The 22,023-nt window shown below is 46.6% G+C and overlaps 1 protein-coding gene across 2 annotated transcripts in view; it reads left to right on the forward strand.

Annotated features, from left to right (window-relative positions):
• Nucleotides 1-11,692: 11,692 nt before the first annotated feature.
• Nucleotides 11,693-22,023, forward strand: part of HOXC13 (homeobox C13) — a 28,087-nt gene continuing 17,756 nt past the window's right edge. The window contains exons 1-2 of one of the 2 annotated variants that reach the window (XM_075901635.1): nucleotides 11,693-12,435; nucleotides 14,648-14,862. In XM_075901635.1, the coding sequence (XP_075757750.1) occupies nucleotides 11,772-12,435; nucleotides 14,648-14,862 (879 nt within the window). In that variant the 5' untranslated portion in view covers nucleotides 11,693-11,771. Of the gene's footprint in view, nucleotides 12,436-14,647; nucleotides 15,797-22,023 lie in introns of those variants that run through there. The other variant, XM_006129812.4, reaches the window with a different exon arrangement.

The raw sequence follows: 22,023 nt of genomic DNA on the forward strand, positions 1-22,023 counted from the left end.
GGAGCTTAGTGGCTGTTTTATATAGTAGCGTGGTAACTATTAGCAAGTATAAATCAAACTCACCAGAGCTCAGCTTGATGGCTGCCGTCGGAGGAGGCTGGAATATTAAATCCGGGATGGAAACGACAGAGCGTATCAGGAACTCCCTGTCATTGTGAGCATCAATTTGGGGTTTGTTGACCTGAGAGGTTTGTTGCTGAGGCTATTTTCCCCTCTTTTTTTACCTTTATTGACAGTACCGCCTGCATGCAGGTGGCAAAAAGTGAAAGTCGCGTATTAATATACCTCCTTGTGTCCTCCATGCAGCAGTGTGGACACACAACGGCCCTTTGCGTTTCTAAGGAGCGCGTATCTTGTCCAAAATGTCAAGACTTAGCCTACCCCCTCTCCAAGAAACAGCCACCGCTCACAACGCTTTCATTTCTGCGCCGCTGGTTGGAGAATTGGGAGTGCCTAGGTGCTGGGAGTAGGGGTCAAGAGGCGGTTTTTGGGGGGGTCCCATTGGCTACAGGGGATACAGTTTGGTTCACTGGCTCTCAGCTGCACCCCTACTGCACAAATGGTTCCTGCGCGGGTATCTGGATCATGCGCTTCCGAGTTTAACCTTCTTGAAATGCGAAACAGAATCGTCTTCGAAGGGGACCATCGCTACCACCGTTGCATAAGGAGGGGTGTGTGTGTGTGTGTGTGTGTGTGCGTGTGTGTGTGTGTTCTGTTTTGCTAATTTTGGGGGCCAGTTTTGCATCGATAGATGAAGATCCGGGAAGACCAAACTCCTCGGATATGTTTTGTAGCTTCATTCTCATCGCTAGAGATGCTAAAAACAAGGGCTTCTGCTCATAGCACAATTTAAAAATTCTGCAGCGCCATGTAAAATAATTCATTAGCCCACCAAAGAATTTGCAAACTCCCGGGAAGGCCCTTACAGTACACACCGATCTGTGTCACGACAATTCTCCACGCAGCGACCTCTCGGTTACTTTTTAAACCAAGGGGAAATAAACTAGATCTGTGTTCACAGGAAAATTCCGCTGCCCACCACCTCCGTTAGGTCTTTGTAGAAGAGCAGAATGCCAAAAATAAAACGTACTTACTACTGGAGCTATAGAAAATCACTGCACAATCTCTTCGATTCCGAGGGCCCGTTCTCTAGATTTGTATAAAATAAAATAAAATAAAATACGAGAAAGAAAGCTGGTTCGTTCTTCATGTCAGCCATTAGATGGGTGCGAATAGGACGCACTTCGAATACTCAGAAACAGGTTTTCTTTTACATGCGCCTATTGATCTAAAATATTTCTTATTTCGAGTTGGAAGCCAGTGGCATAACAAAAACCGTCTTTCCAAAAGGATCCTCACCCCCTGCGCGCTTGCTAACCAAGCAAGGGACGGGAGACACACATCTGTAGCTGACAAACGTTTTTCCAGTTGACATTTTAGCAGGGATATTTGTCAGGAAGTAGCGCTTTGTCTAATATAACGCCACGCGGTTAGATTGGTTGTACACTGCACTAACACACAGCTCCCCTAATATACTCACATGTCCATGAGTTCTATAAAGTTTCCATCCTGGACTTTCTAGCTTTCTATTCTGGTTAATACATTATTTTACGTGAAAATGTCTCTGCCTTTCGGAAATGAATATTCAACCCCCCCTCCCAATGTGTTGATTTGAAAAGACGAATTTAGATTGATTTTTCAGGGTCTGATAGCCTTATGTACCGGGAGTAGCACTTCCCCCGTCTCTTCTGCTTGGAGTAGGTGAACCAAAGTGGCGGGTGGATGGAGATAAGACTACGCGCTTTTTATTTGCCCTGGGAGCTATGGAATCCAGCCGTGGTACATCAGTGCTCGCCTCGCAGAAGTCAACGGAGTTTCACAAACACAAGAAAAGCAACGTTCTTGTGAAGGAAAAATTCTTTCCCGTGGACCTGCCTGACTATGAGCCCGGGAAGTCCCGGTGGTATGTTACCGCTGTCAGAAGACCAGTGCGGAATTTGGCTTCATGGTGACTTTTTCAAGGGGAGCAGGACGAACGAGAAACATTGGGGAAGTAAACGGGTAGTTCTCAGAAATCCAAATGGTAAATAGCAGGTCGTGCGGTCTGTGGCAGGAAGACCGCGTTCATTCAATGCATGAGGCTGCTCTTCCAAGGTACCGCCAATGACATTCAGCTGGGGAATACAAACCGACAAGAGGGCCATGATGTTGGGGACCCTGCCGTTTGGTCTGCCCTGCCCGTGTTCTTTCCAGATAAGGAGAACAGGATTTTTTTTTAAAATAATTTGTATCGAGTGTTTTCCTGGAAGGGGGGGGGGAGAAGCTTTCCTTTTCAAATCTGACAGTTCAGTAACAGAAATGTGATTTCGAAGAGTTTTAAAGTTTTTCTGGGAAATTTCAAATTAAACAATTCGAGATTCTCTCCCTCTCCCCCCTCCACAAATCTGTTTGCAGTTCTAAGGGGGATATAGTTATTTGGCTCCGAACTGCGGTAGAAAAAGGCACTTTCCCCCACCCTCTGGTCCAGTTGATATCCTGCCGTCTGACGTACATAACATGATATTTCCCCCATTACAAAAGTTCCACATCTTAGCACTGTACCAGCCCAGTCCATCCCTCTGCAGGGACAAGGTAATGGGACCTCGGAAGTTACCCTCCATGCTTCGTGTGTACCTATGGCGCGTCACACCAATGCACCTACGTGCGAAGAAGACATTTCGGAGGCTTTATTCTTGATTTTGAGTGGCCAGTGTGCATCTGTCCAGTCCAGATTCCCTGTCGCCGCGGTTCTTGCCCGTAGGAAATAGCAACGCAACGCCGCAACGTCTTAACTACCAAGGAGACTAGTACAAATAATCATAGATAGTGGGGGAGGACAGTGGGACCGATGGCTCTGGAAAGTCCTCACCTCGAAACATCAGTGAACTGGAAAAAAAAACTTTACATCTGCGGGTGGCCAGAAATTTGTTCTGAAAATTCATTTGGATGTTTTAGATTGGAACTGATGTGAAAAGATGGTTTAAGCAGTTTGCATAGTGTGTGTGTGTGTGTGTGTGTGTGTGTGTGTGTGTGTGCATGGTCTAATGTTTGCTTTGTGTGTGTGTGAGTGTGTGTGTATGGTCTAAGGTTTGCATTGTGTGTGAGAGAGTGTATAGGCTAAGCAGTTTGCATTGTGTGTGTGTGTGTGTGTGTGTGTGTGCATGGTCTAAGGTTTGCATTGTGTGTGAGAGAGTGTATGGTCTAAGGTTTGCATTGTGTGTGTGTGTGTGTGTATGGTCTAAGCAGTTTGCATTGTGTGTGTGTGTGTGTGCATGGTCTAAGGTTTGCATTGTGTGTGTGTGAGTGTATGGTCTAAGCAGTTTGCATTGTGTGTGTGTGTGTGTGTGTGCATGGTCTAAGGTTTGCATTGTGTGTGTGAGAGTGTATGGGCTAAGCAGTTTGCATTGTGTGTGCGCGCGCGCAGAGGCATTGGACTTGACAAGAAAAGAATGTAACTACTACTATTTTTAACACACGTATGTATTTGTACATATATATATATATACTCTCACTCACACACAGATACACACACACAGCGAGCGAGCGAGCGAGAGAGAGAAATGTTTCTGAAGCTCTTGTAATGTGCTCTGGAAATTATCGGGGGAGGGGGATGTTCTCTGTCCTGTGCTGTTTTGCAGGAGCTTAGACGCCCCCCCCCCTCACTCCCTTCTGGCCTCCGAAGTGCTGAGACAAGAGGATTCATTGTAGAAGCGGCCGATGGCTCTTCAGTTAGTCTGTAACTGGAAAAAAACCTTAACAAACAAGGACTAGTCCAGCAGCACCTTACAGACTAACAAAACACGCAGATGGTGTCATGAGCTTTCGTGGGTACACCCCACTTCTTGGAACCTAGTCTGAGCAGGCCAACCCCACTCCCCTTTTCTCGGACCCTCCCTCAACAATTATTTACACATTTTCAACTAACTTCTCGGCGATACGGGCCCTGTGTCACCCACTTGCCATTTCGAACTGTTCAGAGACACGCTGCTGGGAAACGTGGACTTTAGGAAAACACTTTGGGCAACCGAGAATAGCAGCAATAGAGCATCTTCTAAGTCCTCTCCCTTCGGTCTGAATTCGGTACCCGCGCCCAGGGCGGAGTGCGGTTAATACGCCTGCAACAGGGTGGGTTGCTTTATGAGTTTCTTTTTGCTTTCTGCTGACAGGGGTGACCTGGGCTGGCAATAGGCTACGATTTTGAAGCCTTTGCTTGCTGGAATGAGACACACTCACCTTCTGTCGATAAGCGACATGATAGCAAGTAGGAAAGGGGAAGCGGTAATTGTCCTTTTTTAAATACCATGTTGAGCGAAATACCCTTTTTTCCCTTTGTCAGTGAAGACCGAAGTATCGAAAACTTGGTTCAGATCTGGGGAGCTGTTAGCATGCGGTGCATTCTTTATACTCACTCCTGGGGGTGAGGGGAGGAAAGTTTCGTCTCTCTGGCTCTGGGAAAGAACGCTTCAACTTTTCCTAAAATGGGCGTTTAGTGATCAAACCGTTATGTTTCACGGTTCCATTGTTTTACTCTTACTCGTTTATATCAAATAGTTTTGGCTGCTTTTATTTGGTAACATAAGAAGACAATTTAGTCGCTTACCAAACATCATAGTCCTTGAGCTGAGGCTTGGCTATTTTTCAGATATCAAGTCGGACGTGAGATGAAGAAGAAGAAAAATATTGTGACTGAACGGTGACGATGGGAATAAAAAAACTAGGGACATTTTGGGGGAGGGCGGGGCATTTTCGTGTGGGCCCCTGGGCGACAGTGTTTTAGAACGCCCAACTTTTCTCGCTGGCATTGCTAAATCCTCATCGAAAACGTCTCCTGCAAAAACAAGTTTCCACTTTAGGAGGGAAACTTTCTCCCGTCGCCGCGTGACTTTTGTCGCTTATTTCCTGACACACGTTTATGACGAGAACACATCTCAGAGCTTCTGAATTGCTTCCCAGCTTTCGCGTTGCAGCTAAACCTACTCTGGAAATATTTCACGCTATTTGGGTAGGCGCATCTTTAAAACACAGCCCTCCCGTGTGAAGCCTTTCATTTTCACGCCACAGGGACAAACATAAACATTTCTTGGAGGGGGGACCACGCACTCCGACATCTTTCTAATACAACTGACTTCGAATCTCATTTGCTCTACCGAGTTGCTGCCTAATGAGGACAACTTGCGGTTTCTTGCATTGGTTGGCCCAGTCTCGCATCTTGAAGGCGTCAGATTGCGGAGAACTGCGGGATGGAGAACAAATAAACTAAACCTCACATCACTGACACCCCCGACCCGAAAGTGATTCTAATTTTTTTTCAGAGCTTGATTTTAAAATAATCTGGGAAGTCCTGTCCGCGTCTAAAGTGAGGTGAGATTGTCAGGGACCAACGTACCTAGATTTCCTCGGCTCCTTCTGAGGAACACGCGGAGCACAGGCTGAACAGTTATAAAAGCCCTGTCTGGTGAGGGGCTTGTTGACACAAACGCTTTTGTTCGTGGGGCGGGCTGCCGCCTCTTTTAACTTGGAATTGAACTTGGACTTCCGACGAGACGAGGCCCTGCATTGGAGAGGTTTATGTGTCTGCCTCGGAACCATTTCCTACCTGCTTGATCTGAGCTGTGTAAAAAAAAGAAGAAGAAGAAAGGAGGGCGCATTCCCAGGCTTTGCGCCCCGCCGCCGGCCCCCGCGAGCCTTGCAAATAACCCCCCTTTCCCCACAGTCTTTTGTCCAGGCGAGGCGACCCCCAGAGCAGCAGGAGGGGGCGGGCTGGGGATCACTGCACTTATGGGGGGTGTAGAATGTAGCGAGGTAGGGGGGTTGCTTTCATGCCCATGCCTGGTCCGCCCAGCCAGAGCGAAGCTGCGCGCCGAAGGGTCCTTCGGGGAGGCGTTGCCACGTTGGTTGGGCTGTGCCCGCTGCTTAGGACCAGACCAACCCAAACCACAAGGTATTTCGCTTATTTCACTGTCTCCCCGGATCGCGCCCGAGGGGGAGGAGACAGGAAGGGGCGAGTGGAGGCCAAACCAAAACGGACCGTGCGTAAAATCGCTCGCTTGGAGATGGAGGAGGAAAGGGAATGGAGACTTGGTCTCCAGTGCCCCTCACCAGGCGTTCCCACGTGGGAGCGCTTCCATGGCTCCCACTTTTTGATGTTTTTGTGAAGAGGCCCCGCGTTTTGCAGCACAGATGGTGCTCCTGGTTGGGAAGGAAGCGGCTTAGATTGTCGCATCTCCCACCAGTCGCTTGAGCCCCCGACGAAACGATCGTATCCAACTACCAGCCGCAAAATCCCAGCGGCCTGTATGGAACCGTCTCCCTACAGTAGCCTCCCCAGGAATTGAAATGGGGGGGGGAGGTGTTCAAATTTACAAGGGGGGGTGTCAGGGCCAATGAGGGGGTGAGACCGTGAGCGTGAAGGTGGGCTGTATGGCACCATAGTTCACAAAACTGGTGGGGGGTTGGGGAAATTCAGGGGGGTATACACCCCAAAAGGGGGGGTGTCGGGAAATCCCTGTCTCTGTTGCAAGAGCGCTGCCGAGTCCGGGCAGGCTCAGATAAGGTTCACCTCCATCCAGGCCATTTTGTAAGGTCCTTTGGTCACAAACCCCGCAGGGCAGCCAGAAGTTTCTAGCCCCCTGGACTCAACTCCGCGTTCCCGAAAACCCACATCTCAGCCTCGAGGATGTAACGGAACAGAAAACTCATCCAAAAGTCTCGAAAAGGGATTTCCACGCTGGCGATTATTTATAGGCTGCGCATTAGAGGTAGCCTGGGAGAGCTTTTCTTAGAAATTACTGGTAGCCTATGGAATGCAATATCCTAGTTTGATGACTGAGTTTATACTCCAGAGGGAGTATATTGATTCTAAGGAGGGGGGTACCACGAGCTTTATTTCCCACCGTGGCTCAAAACCTGATGATGTCACCGCCCCTTGGGTCTACACACAGGATGGAAATGCAAGGTCTTCTTTTCAGTCGATGCAAATATTGTAGTTGATATTTGCATTTGGGTTTCTTAGGCATTGATAAAAACCCAATTGATTCCTCTGTCATGTGGCGAATACATTTGCCATTCTCCGTTGTATGTATGATAGAGGTATACGTTTCCGAAGTCACAGGGCAAGAAAGTTTTCACAGAGCACTCAGAAATCACCAATGTACCTAAGATCTCAACAAAACGTGTGTGGGTAGGTGTGGGTGGGTGTGGGATGTAGATTGAATAATTTCTTAGCTGTTTTCAATCCAAAATGGAAACAAAGGACTTTTATTTTTATGTCTATCTCATCAAACCCAAAACGTGTTTCTTCACGGGATGAATAATTACATATAGTATAATGCTGCTGCTATTTGTACTTTTCTCATTAGCCATCATTTTCCTTGCCTGAGAAAGCAATACTTAATTAAGGGCCATGGTAGAGGTAGGTGTGTTTTCTGTGGGCCTTTTGAGGCTATGGAGTCATTACAACAGATCATTATTTTCACGAATAGTGTAGCCATTGTACAAACAGCACATTCACTCACAAAGCTGTCTTTTTAAAAGTTTTGCAAGTCTTTGCTATTTACTGAGCATTGGAACACGAGCCCCTCTGGGTGAAAGCTGAAGGAATATCTACTTCATTTGCAACAGAAACTGTTTATTCCCAGCATATTTCTGTGAGAGGGGAACATAAATGAACGTCCGACGTTAATACAGAGTGGAAAGAACGCTAAACTAAAACAAAACGGGAAAAGATTCGGGGGAATTCATTGGAGGATTCGCCTGAGCTTTGCGTTCTTGCAAAGCAACATTGTACTAGCTAAAAGAATAATATTCATTTCTCCATGGAGGGTGCAATTCATCCGGCTTTTACTTCTTTTACAGTGATAAAATAAAATAAAATAAATTCCACTTGCCCCGCAGTTCTTCCTAGCATCCCCGTACGTTTCTTATCAGTAACTGAAGCTTCCTAATTGAGTTTCTTTTTTTGTAAGGTCCATTTGTACCCCAGAGAATCGCCCCCTTTTAAAAAAGCACTACCATGGAAAATATTCCCATTCATGAGACGTGGCTATTGTTTACGGCAATATAAATAATGAAGGTGATGCTATGAGGTCAGAAGTCAAGCGGCTTTGATTTTGCAACGTTTGCTCCCATTTTTTTTCTGGTCTGAAAATGAAACTGGGGAGCAGTCAGAAGCCAGAACAACTCTTAGCCTACCGCCCCCTGCATTCTGTGGGGGCGCGTCGCTGGTTTTCGGTCTGCTTGCCCGTGGCTCTTTTGAAGATTCATATTTGGGGTCAGCACCAGGCAAAGCAGATCCCTATTTGAGGGGGGGGGCGAGCAGTTTCAGTGTAATTCCACCCCTAGAATTTACTCTCGGCCCTCAATCCACCGCTTTGCTAGCAGAGGAAAATCCGCTTGTTTCAATGAGCTGGGCAATTGGATGAAATTTTCCAAAGCTCAGCCCAGGCAGAGGCAAACACAGGATAATCGACACAACGTGCTTTGGGCAGTCTTCCCTCCTTCCCCGCAAGCTTTATCTCCCCTCTTTCCTTCTGCATTTCCCAGAAACCGGAGCTGCGTTGGGCTTGTTCCTAGACCCTGGGCCGGAAAAATTCCGGAGTCTCTTCTTCGCCAGGCGCCCTCCAACTTTGTCCTAACGTTCTGTCTGCACCCTGCAATAATAAACGGAATCGCGAAGTGCGACGTTTAATTAAACCTGCATTTCATTGAAATGGGAATTACAAATATCCGTTCATGGCCGTGGAAAAGATCGCGCTCCTATTTGTATGTGCCACTTTGCCTGCCGTGATACCTTCAAACCATAGTGCTTCGAAACCCGACCTCTCCACCCTAGTGCTTCCTGCACCTTCTGATCTACCACTGATCCCTCTTCCACTCCTCCAGGGTATAATATAGGGGGCATGAGGCCGCCAATATTCTTATGTTAAATCTTTAAAATATAACATTTGACCTTCCTTCCACATCTGAGGGACAGGACATAAGCTACAAAGTTAACCTATTTCATACAACTAGACAAGGGGGCAATATACAAAAAAGGGGGTTCAAATAGAGGGGGCGTTTGGGGAAGACGAATTGGAGCTTTGCTCGCACAGAAACTATGTACAACCCCTTTGTTGCTTTTATAACAATCCACTGAGAAGGTATTTTCTCCTGGAGATTTCTCGATGAAGAGAAGTATTCAAAGGAATGTAAAGTGCCGGGCTTTTTTTTTTTGGGGGGGGGGGGGAGTGTTTAATCTTTCATTTAAAAAATGACACGCTGGTATATTTTCCTATGGTTTTGAAATAGTAGTGACCCTTTTAAGGTGTTGTTACCCTGATTTCTGTCCGAGAGAAAGATAATTCCTGGGAAGCGAGAGTTTCTCGGGGACTTTACATGTCACTTAAACGCGAACTGTGAAGTTCATTCGTGTCTGTCTGTCTAGACATTAATTAGGAACTGACTTGTCTATTTTGCCTTGACCTTGGACTTCGACTTTTTTTTTAACTTTAGCCCAGGATTTCTGAAAACTAATGTGCCTTCCCGACGACCTGGCGTCCTGAGAAGGAAACTTGAAGTTTATTCAAAGCGTATTTTTCACATCTCTCCCTAAAATGTTACTTTTCTGCTTGGTTTGAGTTATTGGCGGAGTTGGTTTTTCACTTCCTGGAAACTTTTGTTTAATAGTGAAAAGAGTTCACGCTTCTTGCGAAGGAAAAATGCGTCTGAAAGATGCAAATAACTCTACGAAAATGGATATTTAAAAAGCCCTGCAATTAACATGGCATGTTAAGCTGTAAAATATATACAGTGAAGAAACACAATGTGTGTAATACATTTATTACTGTAATGTTGGTCTTTTTAAATCTTATTTGCACAATGCTTAGCTACTTCGGATATGGAATTTTATGTTTGGATATGGCTGCTTAATTCCGCCACATGGAGCAAACCCAGTAGGCAAAAATCCCACGATGGAGGACTAACCCCTTTGAAAAGCACTTGACAACATGAAAAGTTGGGAAAAATGCAGAAAAAGCCAGATCTGGCCGATTAGAGCCCCCAATGTTTTTTTTTTTAAATTCTCGTGGTAAATTTCTCCAGCGTCTTTCTTCTTCCTGGTGCCCTGAATTACTTTGCAAGTTATTTCTGAACACTTATTTTTTGGAACCGGGGAAAATAATCGCAAATTTCTTGTTATTTTTTCGCACGCCTGAACTCACTTTCTTTCGCATCATTTCACGAACGAAGACCGAAATTAAATTTAACTTTACTCTGCAAAAGCGGGGAGGGGGGGTAAACCCCCATAAGCCTCTTCCTACCAATCTCTCGCCGAGTAATTTGCCCTTCTTCTATTTTGTCTGCTTCATCATAACCCATCTATCTTGGACCCTGTTTACATTTTATAAACTGGGTTGTGTTTATTGTCTCCTGCACTTCACACACAAATCAGTCCTGGCTCATTAGCGCGGATTCTTTTTCTTCCATAGCCCGCCTTGGTGCCGCAATCTGCATTACTGAAGTAGCCAAACATTCATAACAGGAGCTAATCATATAATCGCGGCCAATCCCTTTAAAACCTTCCCCGTTTGTTCTGCACGACAGATTAAGTATTATTAGTTTGAATTACTAGGGAAAAAACAAGAAGATAAAGTGGCCATTATTACAATCTTGCGTGCGTTAGGTTTTCCAATGGTAGCTGAATTTAATACCAGAAAAACAGCCGCGGGAGGGGACGGGGAGAGGACAGAGAAAAGCACCTGGCAAAGAAATATACACCAGGTTAATCCCCGTGAATCCCATGAATCGCCCCAAATTAGATATTATTTCTACTATTTTTAAAGTGACCATCCGCCGGAAGTAGTCCCTGATTTTGAAATAAAGGGACAAATTATTACTTGCCCTCCCGCGCACGCACACACACACGGAATTACACAGGTGTTATCGAGAAGTTGAGTCTTCCTGTCACCTAATATCCAAGCGGACGACAAAAGCTTAAAAAAAAGAACTAACATAAAACCAGCAAGCCGCCCCAAGGGGGTTTACTAGGGAAGGCTACTTAGTCTATGAGACCTACCGGTCCTGTTAGTAGGGGATGGGCGGTGAGCATGGAAGAATATTCTACTGACGAAGCTTCCCCTTCCTTCATTCCAGTTGCCTTATGAGGGTGTTCATAGATTTCCCTTTTAGCTCCCACCTGACAAAGGAGCCCTCTCATTCCTTAGCCCCCTCCCTCCCCCGTCCCTCAGGGCATGCCTGCAAAGAATGAAACGCTTCAGTCAACTCACATGGGGGGGGGGAGTATTTTATATTTTACATGTGAAAAAAATATTTGTTGAATATCCTGGCTATGCTGGAAGGCAGCTAAAACAGAACCCCACGTCTAAGTCCAGCTCTTTGTGTCGGCCAAATACTGAGTTTCCCAATCCCCTTATTTAGGGCTACACTCACAGGGGTGCCTTTAATTCGCCCTGGTGCTTGTCCTAGGAGTAGCCAATAGCAGAGGCTCCGTTCCCTTCCCCAAAGCCAGGAGGGACTAGCGGATTGGACGGGCGGCGGAGCACGTGACCGGGGCCCCAGATTTATGGCGAGCGCTTGGCAGGTCACGTGGCGCCAGGGCGGATTTCTTAATGAACTGCCCCCCCCCCCCGGCTCTGCGCATGCTCGTGCGTGAACAATATGTGTGTGTGGGGGGGGAGGGGGGATGAGGTGTCTCGGGCTGGGAAGTCGAGTTTTAAAAAGCGCAGGCAGACCATGCCATGACGACTTCACTGATCCTGCATCCACGCTGGGCGGATACCTTGATGTACGTGTACGAGGAGCACCCGCATGAAAACAGCCAGAATAAAACCCCAGCCATGGAGGCGCTAGGTGGGACCTGCCCAACGAGCCACTGCAGGGATCTTATCACGCACCCCGTTTTGGGCCGGCATTCCGGCCCCATCGGGGCGCACCAGGGTTCTGTCTACACGGATATACCCGCTCCCGACGCTGCCAGGCAGTGCCCTCCGCCGCCGGCCTCGTCCAACGCGACTTTGGGGTACGGCTACCCCTTTGGAGGCAGCTACTATGGGTGCCGGTTCTCCCATTCCCACAACGTGAACTTGCAGCAGAAACCTTGTTCCTACCACCCGGCCGAAAAGTACCCCGAGCCCAGCGGCTCCCTGCCCAGCGAAGAACTCTCCTCCAGGGCCAAAGAGTTTGCTTTCTACCCCAGCTTTGCCAGCTCCTACCAGGCGGTCCCTGGCTACTTGGACGTGTCAGTGGTGCCGGGGATCAGTGGACACCCGGAGCCGAGGCACGACGCTTTGCTTCCCATGGAAGGCTACCAGCACTGGGCGCTCTCCAATGGCTGGGACGGGCAGGTCTATTGCTCCAAGGAGCAGGCACAGTCTACCCATCTCTGGAAGTCACCTTTCCCAGGTAGGCTGCTCTGAGCTCCAGCATGCTTGTCTGCTTACTAACCGCCCGGTTATGAAAAAAAAATCGCTTTGGAATGCCTTTTGTGCGGTACTATGTGTATGGACACGTACGGGTAAGAAAGTGAAGCAATTATGCTGACATCCAAAACACATCCCAGGAGCCTGGCGGTTGCTGGCAAAGTGGGCCAAGTCTTTCCCTTGTGTTGCCTCCCCTCCCTGCCTCGGTCGCTGCTCTTTTTGTGGTTTGCTTTTTTGTTTCCAAGTTTCTGAGCTCAGGACGCATTGCACGTGTCTGCTCCTCTCCCGAGGTTTCGCTGGACAGGGCAGGTGGCTTGCCAGGGGAGGGGTACAGTAAATCTTCCGGTGCTTGCAGAAACTGGGTGCCAAGTGACAAATGAAGCTAGTGCGGGGGAGGGGGCTGGCAAACCCCCCAAAGGGATTTCCCTTCATCCAGGTGGAAATCCTGACGGAGTTGCAGCCTCTGCAAAGCTTTGGAGGACTTTCTGGTGCCTTGCTCTCTTGCTGCTTGGGAAGGAAATGCCACCATGCATACCAAGGCCCGGCAGCTTGATCTCCATGCGCTGCAGTAAAGTCGAACTGAAGATTTTGTGCCCCACGCCCAAAGAGATTGGAAATATGTGGGTGCCCGAATCCGGCTTCATTTCTCGGCGCGGGTAGCCGAGAGGCGGGAGAGGCAGCCAGAAATTAAAGTCAAATAATGTGCCATAATGTGTGTGTGTGTGGAGGGGGGGGGGGTTAAAACCGTGTTGATTGAGGGGGGCGTGAATCTTAGAAATCCCCATTAAAGCTTGTTGGGTTTCGGTGGCTGTTTTGGAGAGGCTGATCCAAATATTTTCCTTTCTCCCCTCTACCTCCCCCCACCCACCCGAGTTTATAACCACGACAACAGAATCCCAGAAGTGGTGAGGATTTCGCTGGGTAGTAGGTTCGTCTCGTTCCTAGATCTAGAGCTTATTGTACAACCCTGGTGGCACAAAGTCCTTTTCCCAAGCCGGAGAGAATGGAGCTCTTTACAGATACCCTTCGAGAGTGCATTGCTGGATAGAATCATGTGCTGTTTTGGGGGCAGTTGCGGTTGGAGGCAGAGAGTCTATTTACCTATAAAGGCTCTTTCGAGTGTGGGGCTTGTTTCCTCTGCGGGCAGTATGGAGGAATGAAGGAGGCTTTCCATGGGAGGGTTGGGGGTGCTAGGGCTGCATCTTTGGGCCTTTATGGAAGCCCTTCTGCAGATGTTCCTGGAGCTGGCGTTCTCTTGGCGAACCACACAGAGAACAGCTGGGCGCAAGGTTCCAGCGGGATGACGCGGCGATATTTTTGCGAATCCATTCCTGCCAGGAATCACAGTGGACATTTGCTACCTGCCTAATTGCGTGATGGGATGGAGTCTGCGCTCCACGATCTGAGCGAGTCTTGGGTTAGTGCCTTGAGACCCGGGCAGAAGGAAGGCGCCTAATTCTTTTGCCAGAAAAATGATTGTGGCTTGCCTGCGGTGCATTAGTGAGGTCTGGAAGTGAGGGCGTTCACATCCTCACTGCCCCTTTGCTGTCGTCTCTCTGGGCGATGTTTCTTAAGTGTGGGTGCCTCTGGAGAGAGGAGAAATCGAGAGACCTGTTTAATATGAAGCGCTTTTTCTGTGTGCTTGGTTGTGCGTTTAATGCACCAACCCCACTTTGCAAATTAGCAACTGATGCCGAGCGAAATCCAGGCTTCCTCAGTTGGCAAATGGTACCCGAGCTGCAGAAGAGAGGCAGCACCAAGTACACAGCAAGGGCCCAATGCCGTGTCCAACGTGCGGCGAGCCATACAAAAAATCATAATTAATAAGTTCCTGTTCGCGGGCCGGGAGTAATGGTAAAGTCAGATATTAAAACTTACGGGAGGTTTGAAAAAAAAAAGAGGGGAGAAACTTTAAAACCACCCCTCAAAGGTATCTGGTTGGAAGGTCCAGTGAATTCGAACTGCGGGTTATTTCCTTAAATTAACTGGCGCTTCTTGTTTAGATCTGAAAACCCACCTAGCCAGCGTCTCCTGGGATAGTTGCATTATTGCCAAGCTAAGGTCTTCAGACCCTAGTCAGTGAGTTAGCTAGCCCCCCTCTCTCGTAGTTCCGTCTGTCTGTCTGTCTGCCTCCTCCCGTCGGTTTCAGGGAGCAGAGCTGTGTAACTGGTTTATCTGTCTCCCCATCCCTGCAGATGTAGTACCTCTCCAGCCAGAGGGGAGCAGCTACCGCAGGGGCCGGAAGAAAAGGGTCCCCTACACGAAAGCCCAACTGAAAGAACTAGAAAAGGAGTACGCAGCCAGCAAGTTCATTACCAAAGAGAAGCGTCGAAGAATTTCGGCCACCACCAACCTGTCCGAACGCCAAGTCACTATCTGGTTCCAGAACCGCAGGGTCAAAGAGAAAAAGGTAGTTAGCAAATCGAAGGCTTCTCACCTTCAGGCTACCTGACAGAGAAAGGTTTGAGGGGGGTGGGCGTGGGGGAGGGGAGGCACCAAGGAACAATCGCGGATATTTATCGGATCCACCTGTATAATGGTAACAACACCCATTCGGACTCTGCCATGTTTCCATTGGCCATTGACACCCACGCAGAAAGAAACATTAACTTGGGTTCTGTCCCCGGCCCTCTTCCGCCGTCCTCCCACTGTGAATATCTCACCGGCCGCTCTCCGGCATCCCCCCCCTAACCTTCACCGTGTGTATGAAAAGGCAAATGTCGGTTTGTTCTGTTGCAAAGGCTCGAATCCTGAATGTTATTTTGTAACTGTATAATCGCCTCGCACAGCCCCGCGCGTCCTCCGCTGCATCTCTCCGGCTGCGCCGCCCGCGGATGTCACAAGTAGGGAGACCCGGGTTCTGTAGCAGAATTCTATCCTGTTACATTAGCCCTGTGCCCCTCCGCCGCACAGGAACCCCCTGAAATAAGGCTGCTATCGTGCGAAGAGAATATTTTTATTATTAATAATGTTATTAATTATTGTTAATATTATTCTGCATCACTTACAAAAATAACAAATACTCGTGTAGATCAGCCAGGACATGAAAAAAGTGACTAGCTAGCCAATACATTCCTGAGCGGAAGTTCTCATGAGGGTGGGGAAAGATTATCTATCTCTCCCATCAAACTTAGAATGGCCGGTTTGGTTTTTCGCAGACATGATAGAAAATGCACCATGTTGTTCCTGGTTCCCTACGCCCCGGGAACGTCGGGTCAGCTCAATGTCAGCTCGGTCTGTAAAAGCGATCTTTTTTTTTAAATGTCTTGTATCTGTATATACTAGTGTGGTGTCCAGATATGTACTGAATGCAGATCACGTTTCTTAAAAATAAATATCTTTTTTTTTTGCTTTGATAATGGCCTGCTGCCGAGATGTTGTTATGGGTAGTCGTACACAGTCGTGGACTTGATTAACGCTTTTGAGGCAAAATCAGAGATAGTGGGGTTTACTCTAATGCAACCCCCACCCCAAAGTAAACAGCTGGGGGGGGGGGCGCCTCAGAGCTAAAACCTGATCGGAAAACGGCCAGGAAGGTGCATTTGGAAATGTGTATGGGATGAAGAGCAGACTGGCGCTCAAAGCGTCAACACCTACAAGCCAAAATATGGGACTGGAAGTGGGGTTATAGTGGTTCCTAAATAGGGGGAGACGCTCCGATCCCTTATCTTCATGGACAGCGACTATATTCCTGTGCCAAGCAACGGGGAGCGGACTTTTTGGAAGATGCTTGCTCGACCGTAGCTCCACATCCTTGCTTATGAGTCTGCCCGGCTCGAAAGGTGTATTTCGCTAAACCAGTTTGACTCAGCTCCGTTCAGAGATAAACATCTCGACCCTGCCTTCTTGTTACTAAACCAGCGGCAAGATCATAATCCGTAACCTGGCTGCATTGATTAATAGGCCAGTTAAAAAAACAAACAGGCTGCTTCGAACCTTGTGTGCTTCCAAAAGGGAGTTCCTTTCAATTCCGAAAGTGGTTTAAAAATATTGTACAGTAATTTGTTTCCAGAGGCGGGTCACAATATACCTTGGTATCTATTAAAATTAATCACCTCGTTAAATTGTCCAAGGAAAAGACTTTCTGAAAGTGATGTAACCTTAAAACAACATTATTTTTGCCTAAATTTATACTAAAAGGGAAGGAAAGTCAGGAACAAGCAATAGAATGAGGGGGGGAGGGGGTAATTGGTAGACTGTACACACAAAGCATATGTGTGCACGTGAGTAGATACCTGATTGATACGTACGTCAACACTTGTATTAAAATAATACGAGCATAGATACATATACAAACGTGTGTGTGCGCGCGCATTATTGTAATGCGCGTGCTGATTACTGAGTATAATGCCTACGCGCACGGAGTTCATGAAACCCAATATCCTGGAATTCTATCACGTATTTAAAAGTTTCCAAGGGGCCTTCCAGATACACTTAGAGGCATGGAACATTCCGCGGGAGTTGATGTTATCACGGGCGTATTTCCTAAAGCTGGAGATGGAATAATGCGACCTGAGCTGAAATAAATATTGGGTTATTCTCATCGGTCAAAATCTCCCTCCTTCAGGGGTGGGAACGAACAGAGGGTAAGTTTTCTTTCCTGAAATGACTTTTTCCAGATAATAAAATAGGCTTTTCCTTATTTTTATTTTCGGACATATTGTTGATTATATTTTTTCAGTGAAAGTAATGGCTTTTAGAAGGAGATAGATAGATAGATAGATAGATAGATAGATAGATAGATAGATGGGGTGTATAGGGATGGATAGGTAGCTAGACTGATGGATGGATAGATAGATTAGATAGATAGGAAGGATAGTACACACGCATATATCCCTTGCTTACCCTAATGTGGAAACCTATTGAAAATTCGCCTTTATTTACATAGGCTGCCAATGAAAGTTATAAACTCTGGATCTAAGCGTTGTTCGGACTTAGGATTTCACATGGACACGCTTTCCAAATTCATCTTTTAAAGGATTTTTTTCCAGAGTGGGTGTGCGTGGTAATCCCTCGCCCCCCTTTCGGGCGCATGTGCACGCCGATGGCGATTGATGTATCTTGCACACACTGCGGACACTGTGCTGATATGCAAAAGCCAAAGCTAGGAAATTCCAGCCCAGTCCAACTGTGCACGGGAAGCACTGCAGAGCTCGATTAGCTTCTTTAACACAAGCAGCTTCTTCCTTATATAGATACTCCCGCTTCTGTATCGTCCACTCCAACGCATCCGACGAAGTGGGTTTGACCCAGGAAAGCTGATGCCTTAGTCCAGGGGCAGGAACCTTTTTTGGGGTTGGAGTCCGCTGAACCACAGAAAAAATCAGTCGGGGGCCGCACACAAGCGAGAAGACCCCCCCCCTCCCACAAAACCCACTCACTGACGTGGTCCCCAACTGAGGAGAAAGCCCCTCCCCACATTCCCCCTTCGCACACCAGACCCTGGGGAGGGCCAGGCTAGTAGATTCTGTGCGCTCTAGCCCGGTGGCGCAGAGGGCCTTGTGCACCAGCCCCTGCTCCCCAATGCTGAGGGGAGGTGGGGGGGCTCTGAGCCACAGGATCCTGAGGTTCCTCACCCCTAGTCAAACTGCTAGTCTCCCCGGTGCCACAGGGTTGTTTTTGCAGATTCAGACTAACAGGGCTACCCCGCTAAGCCTTCACTGGAGCTATGAAGATGGAGGAGAGATTCGTAATTTGCATTTAACCAGACTGGTTAATAATTTTTGTGTTACTAAGAATTCCTATGGGGAAAATGACTACTTCTTAAAGTGTTTTTTTCTACCAAAGGCTTCAGGTTGAAAAAAAAAATACTCTATCTATCTATCTATCTATCTATCTATCTATCTATCTATCTATCTATCTATCTATCTATCTATCTATCTATCTATCTCATTGCGTAGAAAGACTATATAGAAGGGGAAGGACAATCGAATGCGCGGGGTACACATACAAAGACTCCTAGCTCATGTTTTAAGTTGAAACTGGGTTGGACGGTGGCTGTTGAAGATGTTATGACAAGAGATGCGTCTCTAGTCTTTTCAGCTTTCCCTTCCCGCGTCCTTCGGTTTCCTCTCCCTCTCCCCCTCAACACACACTTTCCCAATCATATTGTGGATTTAGAAGAGAGGGCCCCAAAATGCAGGGGCTAGGCTAAGGGTTGCGGTGTTCCAACGTTTCAAAGAAGAAAGTTATTAGTGAATCCCATGCCGATAATGAGAGAACGTGGGGAAATAACCCAGGGGAGGGTGAGTCCTAGGGCCAAAGGCCTCATTGTGCGAGTGGGCCAGTCTCCACTCTCCATCTAGAGTTTTTTGACATCCTTGGAACGCTTTTGCCTAGGGGAGATTTAGCCTTGATTTGCTCCGGTGTAAGTAAGATCAGAATCGGGCCTTTCTAACAACAAAGCGGCCTGTCGTGGATCGAAAGGCCTTTTAACCCTTTCATTGACTATTTCGTCGGGTGTAATTTTTTTATTTAATAGATTTTTCTCCTGACTTTTTTTCTTGCAACAATAACAACAATTGGTAAAGAAAGAAAGAAAGAAAGAAAGAAAGAAAGAAAGAAAGAAAGAAAGAAAGAAAGAAAGAAAGAAAGAAAGAAGAGAAGAGAAAGAAATCCCTCAGTATTTTCTGTGCTAGATAGCAGTTAAATTGTGTCTTAAAGTCATTTTTGTTGTAAATTTTCAAACACAAGCAACCTCAGCTTCCAACTCTTGCCTCTTTCAGATTTCAAACGTCCCAGGACTCTTTGATTATGTTATTTATTTATTTCTGCATTTGTTGGTTTGTTTGTTTGTGTCGGGAGGAAGTCGGATCCGCAAACCATGACGTCAATCCTGGATTACCCTTGACCGTGACTAGGCGGTCTGTTTGACCTTGACATCATGCGTTTCGTGCATATTAATCACCAGGACCGCAGCCTTGATCTTCTGAGGACCAGTCGGTAGCCAGAGTTCGCTAACTAGCCCTTGCTTCTGTTTACGGATTTTTTTTTAAAAAGGTGTCATTTGGAGTCTAGACAGACGGGCTAATGACCGACAATAAAAGCATGAAAAGGAAGTTTCACAAGTTTTGTCTTTTCTTTCCTTTGTATCAAGGAGTTTGAATAAATTCTAAACCTCGGCCTTGGTCGTGAAACCTCCCTTCATTTCCCCCCATTTTTAGTTTTCATCATTCTAGCTCCCTCACTTTTGAAGAATCAGTTGCTGGTTTGGAGGCGAAAGGCGGTTTCGCGCGGTTGAGTTGCATGTTCAGTTCAGTTCAATTGTCAGCGGGCTGGGTGATGAGAAATGTGGATCCGGCCCAGGGAAGAACTTTAGTTTTTGCTGGGATATTTTGAACCGTGAGAGAAGAGGATATAAGGAATTGGCCACTGTCTTTGTCAAGCCATTCGTCTTCGAGTCCCGAATAAACCCCAAAATAGCTATGTATGATTGTGGATGTCCATAGACCTGCCTGTTAATTTAGAAATATTAAGTCTCTCTTGTATATGTTGGAGCGCAGTATCAAAGGGATTTGGAGCCTTTAAGAAATATCCATAGAAAATTCACTCTGATGCACTTTGCATGGAAGTTACAATCCTTGGATGTAAGTTTTCCTACTTGAAGCACCCTGTTGAATAAAGCTGGTCTAGCCCTAGCTTTTCCTCCAACCCCCGCCCCCTCCCCACACACACGAAGAGTAAAGAACGTAAAATATATTTAAAAATATTCTCCGCCCCGGGAAAGGAGAGTTGATCAATTCCCCCTTACAGCTAGTGCAGATCCCACGCCACGAAAGTGCCGTCCGCTGCGCCGATTGGGATCATGAGGAAAGTTGGAGCGTTCTGCGCAAAACAAACTTTTCTGAAGTTGCCTTCCAGAGGATGTATTCACCCGTTTACATTAATCCAGCGGGGGAGTGATATCCTCTGCTGGCAGTGTTGGGGAAAAGAGTGGCGGCACCGAAAGTATTTAACTATTAAGTGCACTCAGAAGATCAGGGCGACGCAGGTTTTCTTTAACCTGGTTGTGAATCAAAACCAACACAGATATTCTGCCTGCTCACTCACATCAAAGGACAGCTCCTGCTGGACATTTTTATACCGATACATTGAATAGTTTTCGATGGTTTTATTTTTTCTCCCCTTCCCCTCGATGGATTCCATTTTACAATCCCATCCTTTCAAAACAAAAACGTTTCCTCTCAAAAATAGCCAGTTCCGGCGATTTAAAATCTATGTAACCAGACTGAAATAAGGTTTGTCTTATTCGGGGCAGATGGTATCCCTCTTTTAATTTATTTTTCTAAATTCTTTTTTCTTGCCATGCAACTGATTTTTTTCATTGATTAAATACCAAATATATCAGACGGCTGAGAAATCCAGCAGGTTGGGCAGGAAATTCAGCTAGCAAGAGAAAATAGTTAGCGGGATGGTCTACATTTCTAACAAAAAAAAAGTCACATTCTTAAATTTCTTCGCTCTTGTTCAAAATAGAATAGAATTGGCAACTTATTGCGATAGAACATGTCCAATGGCGAATTCCACTTGGGTACGCTTTGAAGCGCAATGAGGGATGCAGCCTTAGTTCTCTAACCTTCAAATTTAACATCCTGATGTGGAATCATTGTCTGGGTGCTATATTTAATTTTTAAAGCACAGATCCAGGAGAAACCAAAGATTCCATTCAAAGGGGAGGTCGCAGCTGAGAGAAACCCTCTGGAATATCTAGAAGTGACAGCGCAGTGTAAAGGAAATAGGGTTTCGCAAACCACACACATCAGGGTGGGAAACCCGAGCGCTGCAAAGGCCAATAAAATATTAATAAATGAAAGAACTTGCAGGACAAGAGGCGCGTAATCGAAAAAGTTGAAGCGATTTCCTGCCGGTTCTTTCCACTTGCAGTGAGGGATTGCTTTTGAGACACTCATTTGCATAAAATGTAGATCCTATTTACTACACTAGACAGTGACCTTGAACTGCCTGGGTGCGATTTCACTTTGCTTCGTCTCTCTCTCTCTCTCTTTCTGCCCCCTCTCCCAGCTATTACTAATTTATAGTTAGACTGCGTGTGTTGTAATATGAAAGGGACCCTTTTCTAGTTCTTTGCTTGGCTGAGTTGGTTTATGAAGAAGGAAAATAATCATGTGGTGAAAAGTATTCAGCAAAAGTCTTTATCTGCAGCGGGGTTGATTTTAAAGAGGTAAGGCCTAGTTATTTCTCACTCATTGGCAAACAACTTTGTGGATGCTTTGGGGGAGGATGGAAGGAGCACCTATGATCCTTATTTCTTTCAAGATTGTCAAAATAAAATAAAATAAAATAAATCGCCTCTGGAAAGGCGTCCTTGTGTCATGAGGGAAGACTCGGACGTACTAGCGTAAGGAAGTGTATTTTTGCGGAATCACTAATAACGAATATGAATTAAGAAATAGCAGACTGGTATTTGAGAATGTTCTGTTTAAGCCTTCCTCCAGTAATTCCAGCGGTTTGAATCAGCAGTCGGGGAGTGCTTTTTAAAAGCGTCACCCTTGGTTTTTAACTGAAAATGCATCTTTCATGGCAAGAACTCATGGTCGAAAAATAACAGCAT

Source organism: Pelodiscus sinensis, chromosome 19, assembly GCF_049634645.1.
Source record: "Pelodiscus sinensis isolate JC-2024 chromosome 19, ASM4963464v1, whole genome shotgun sequence".
Lineage (NCBI taxonomy): Eukaryota > Metazoa > Chordata > Testudines > Trionychidae > Pelodiscus > Pelodiscus sinensis.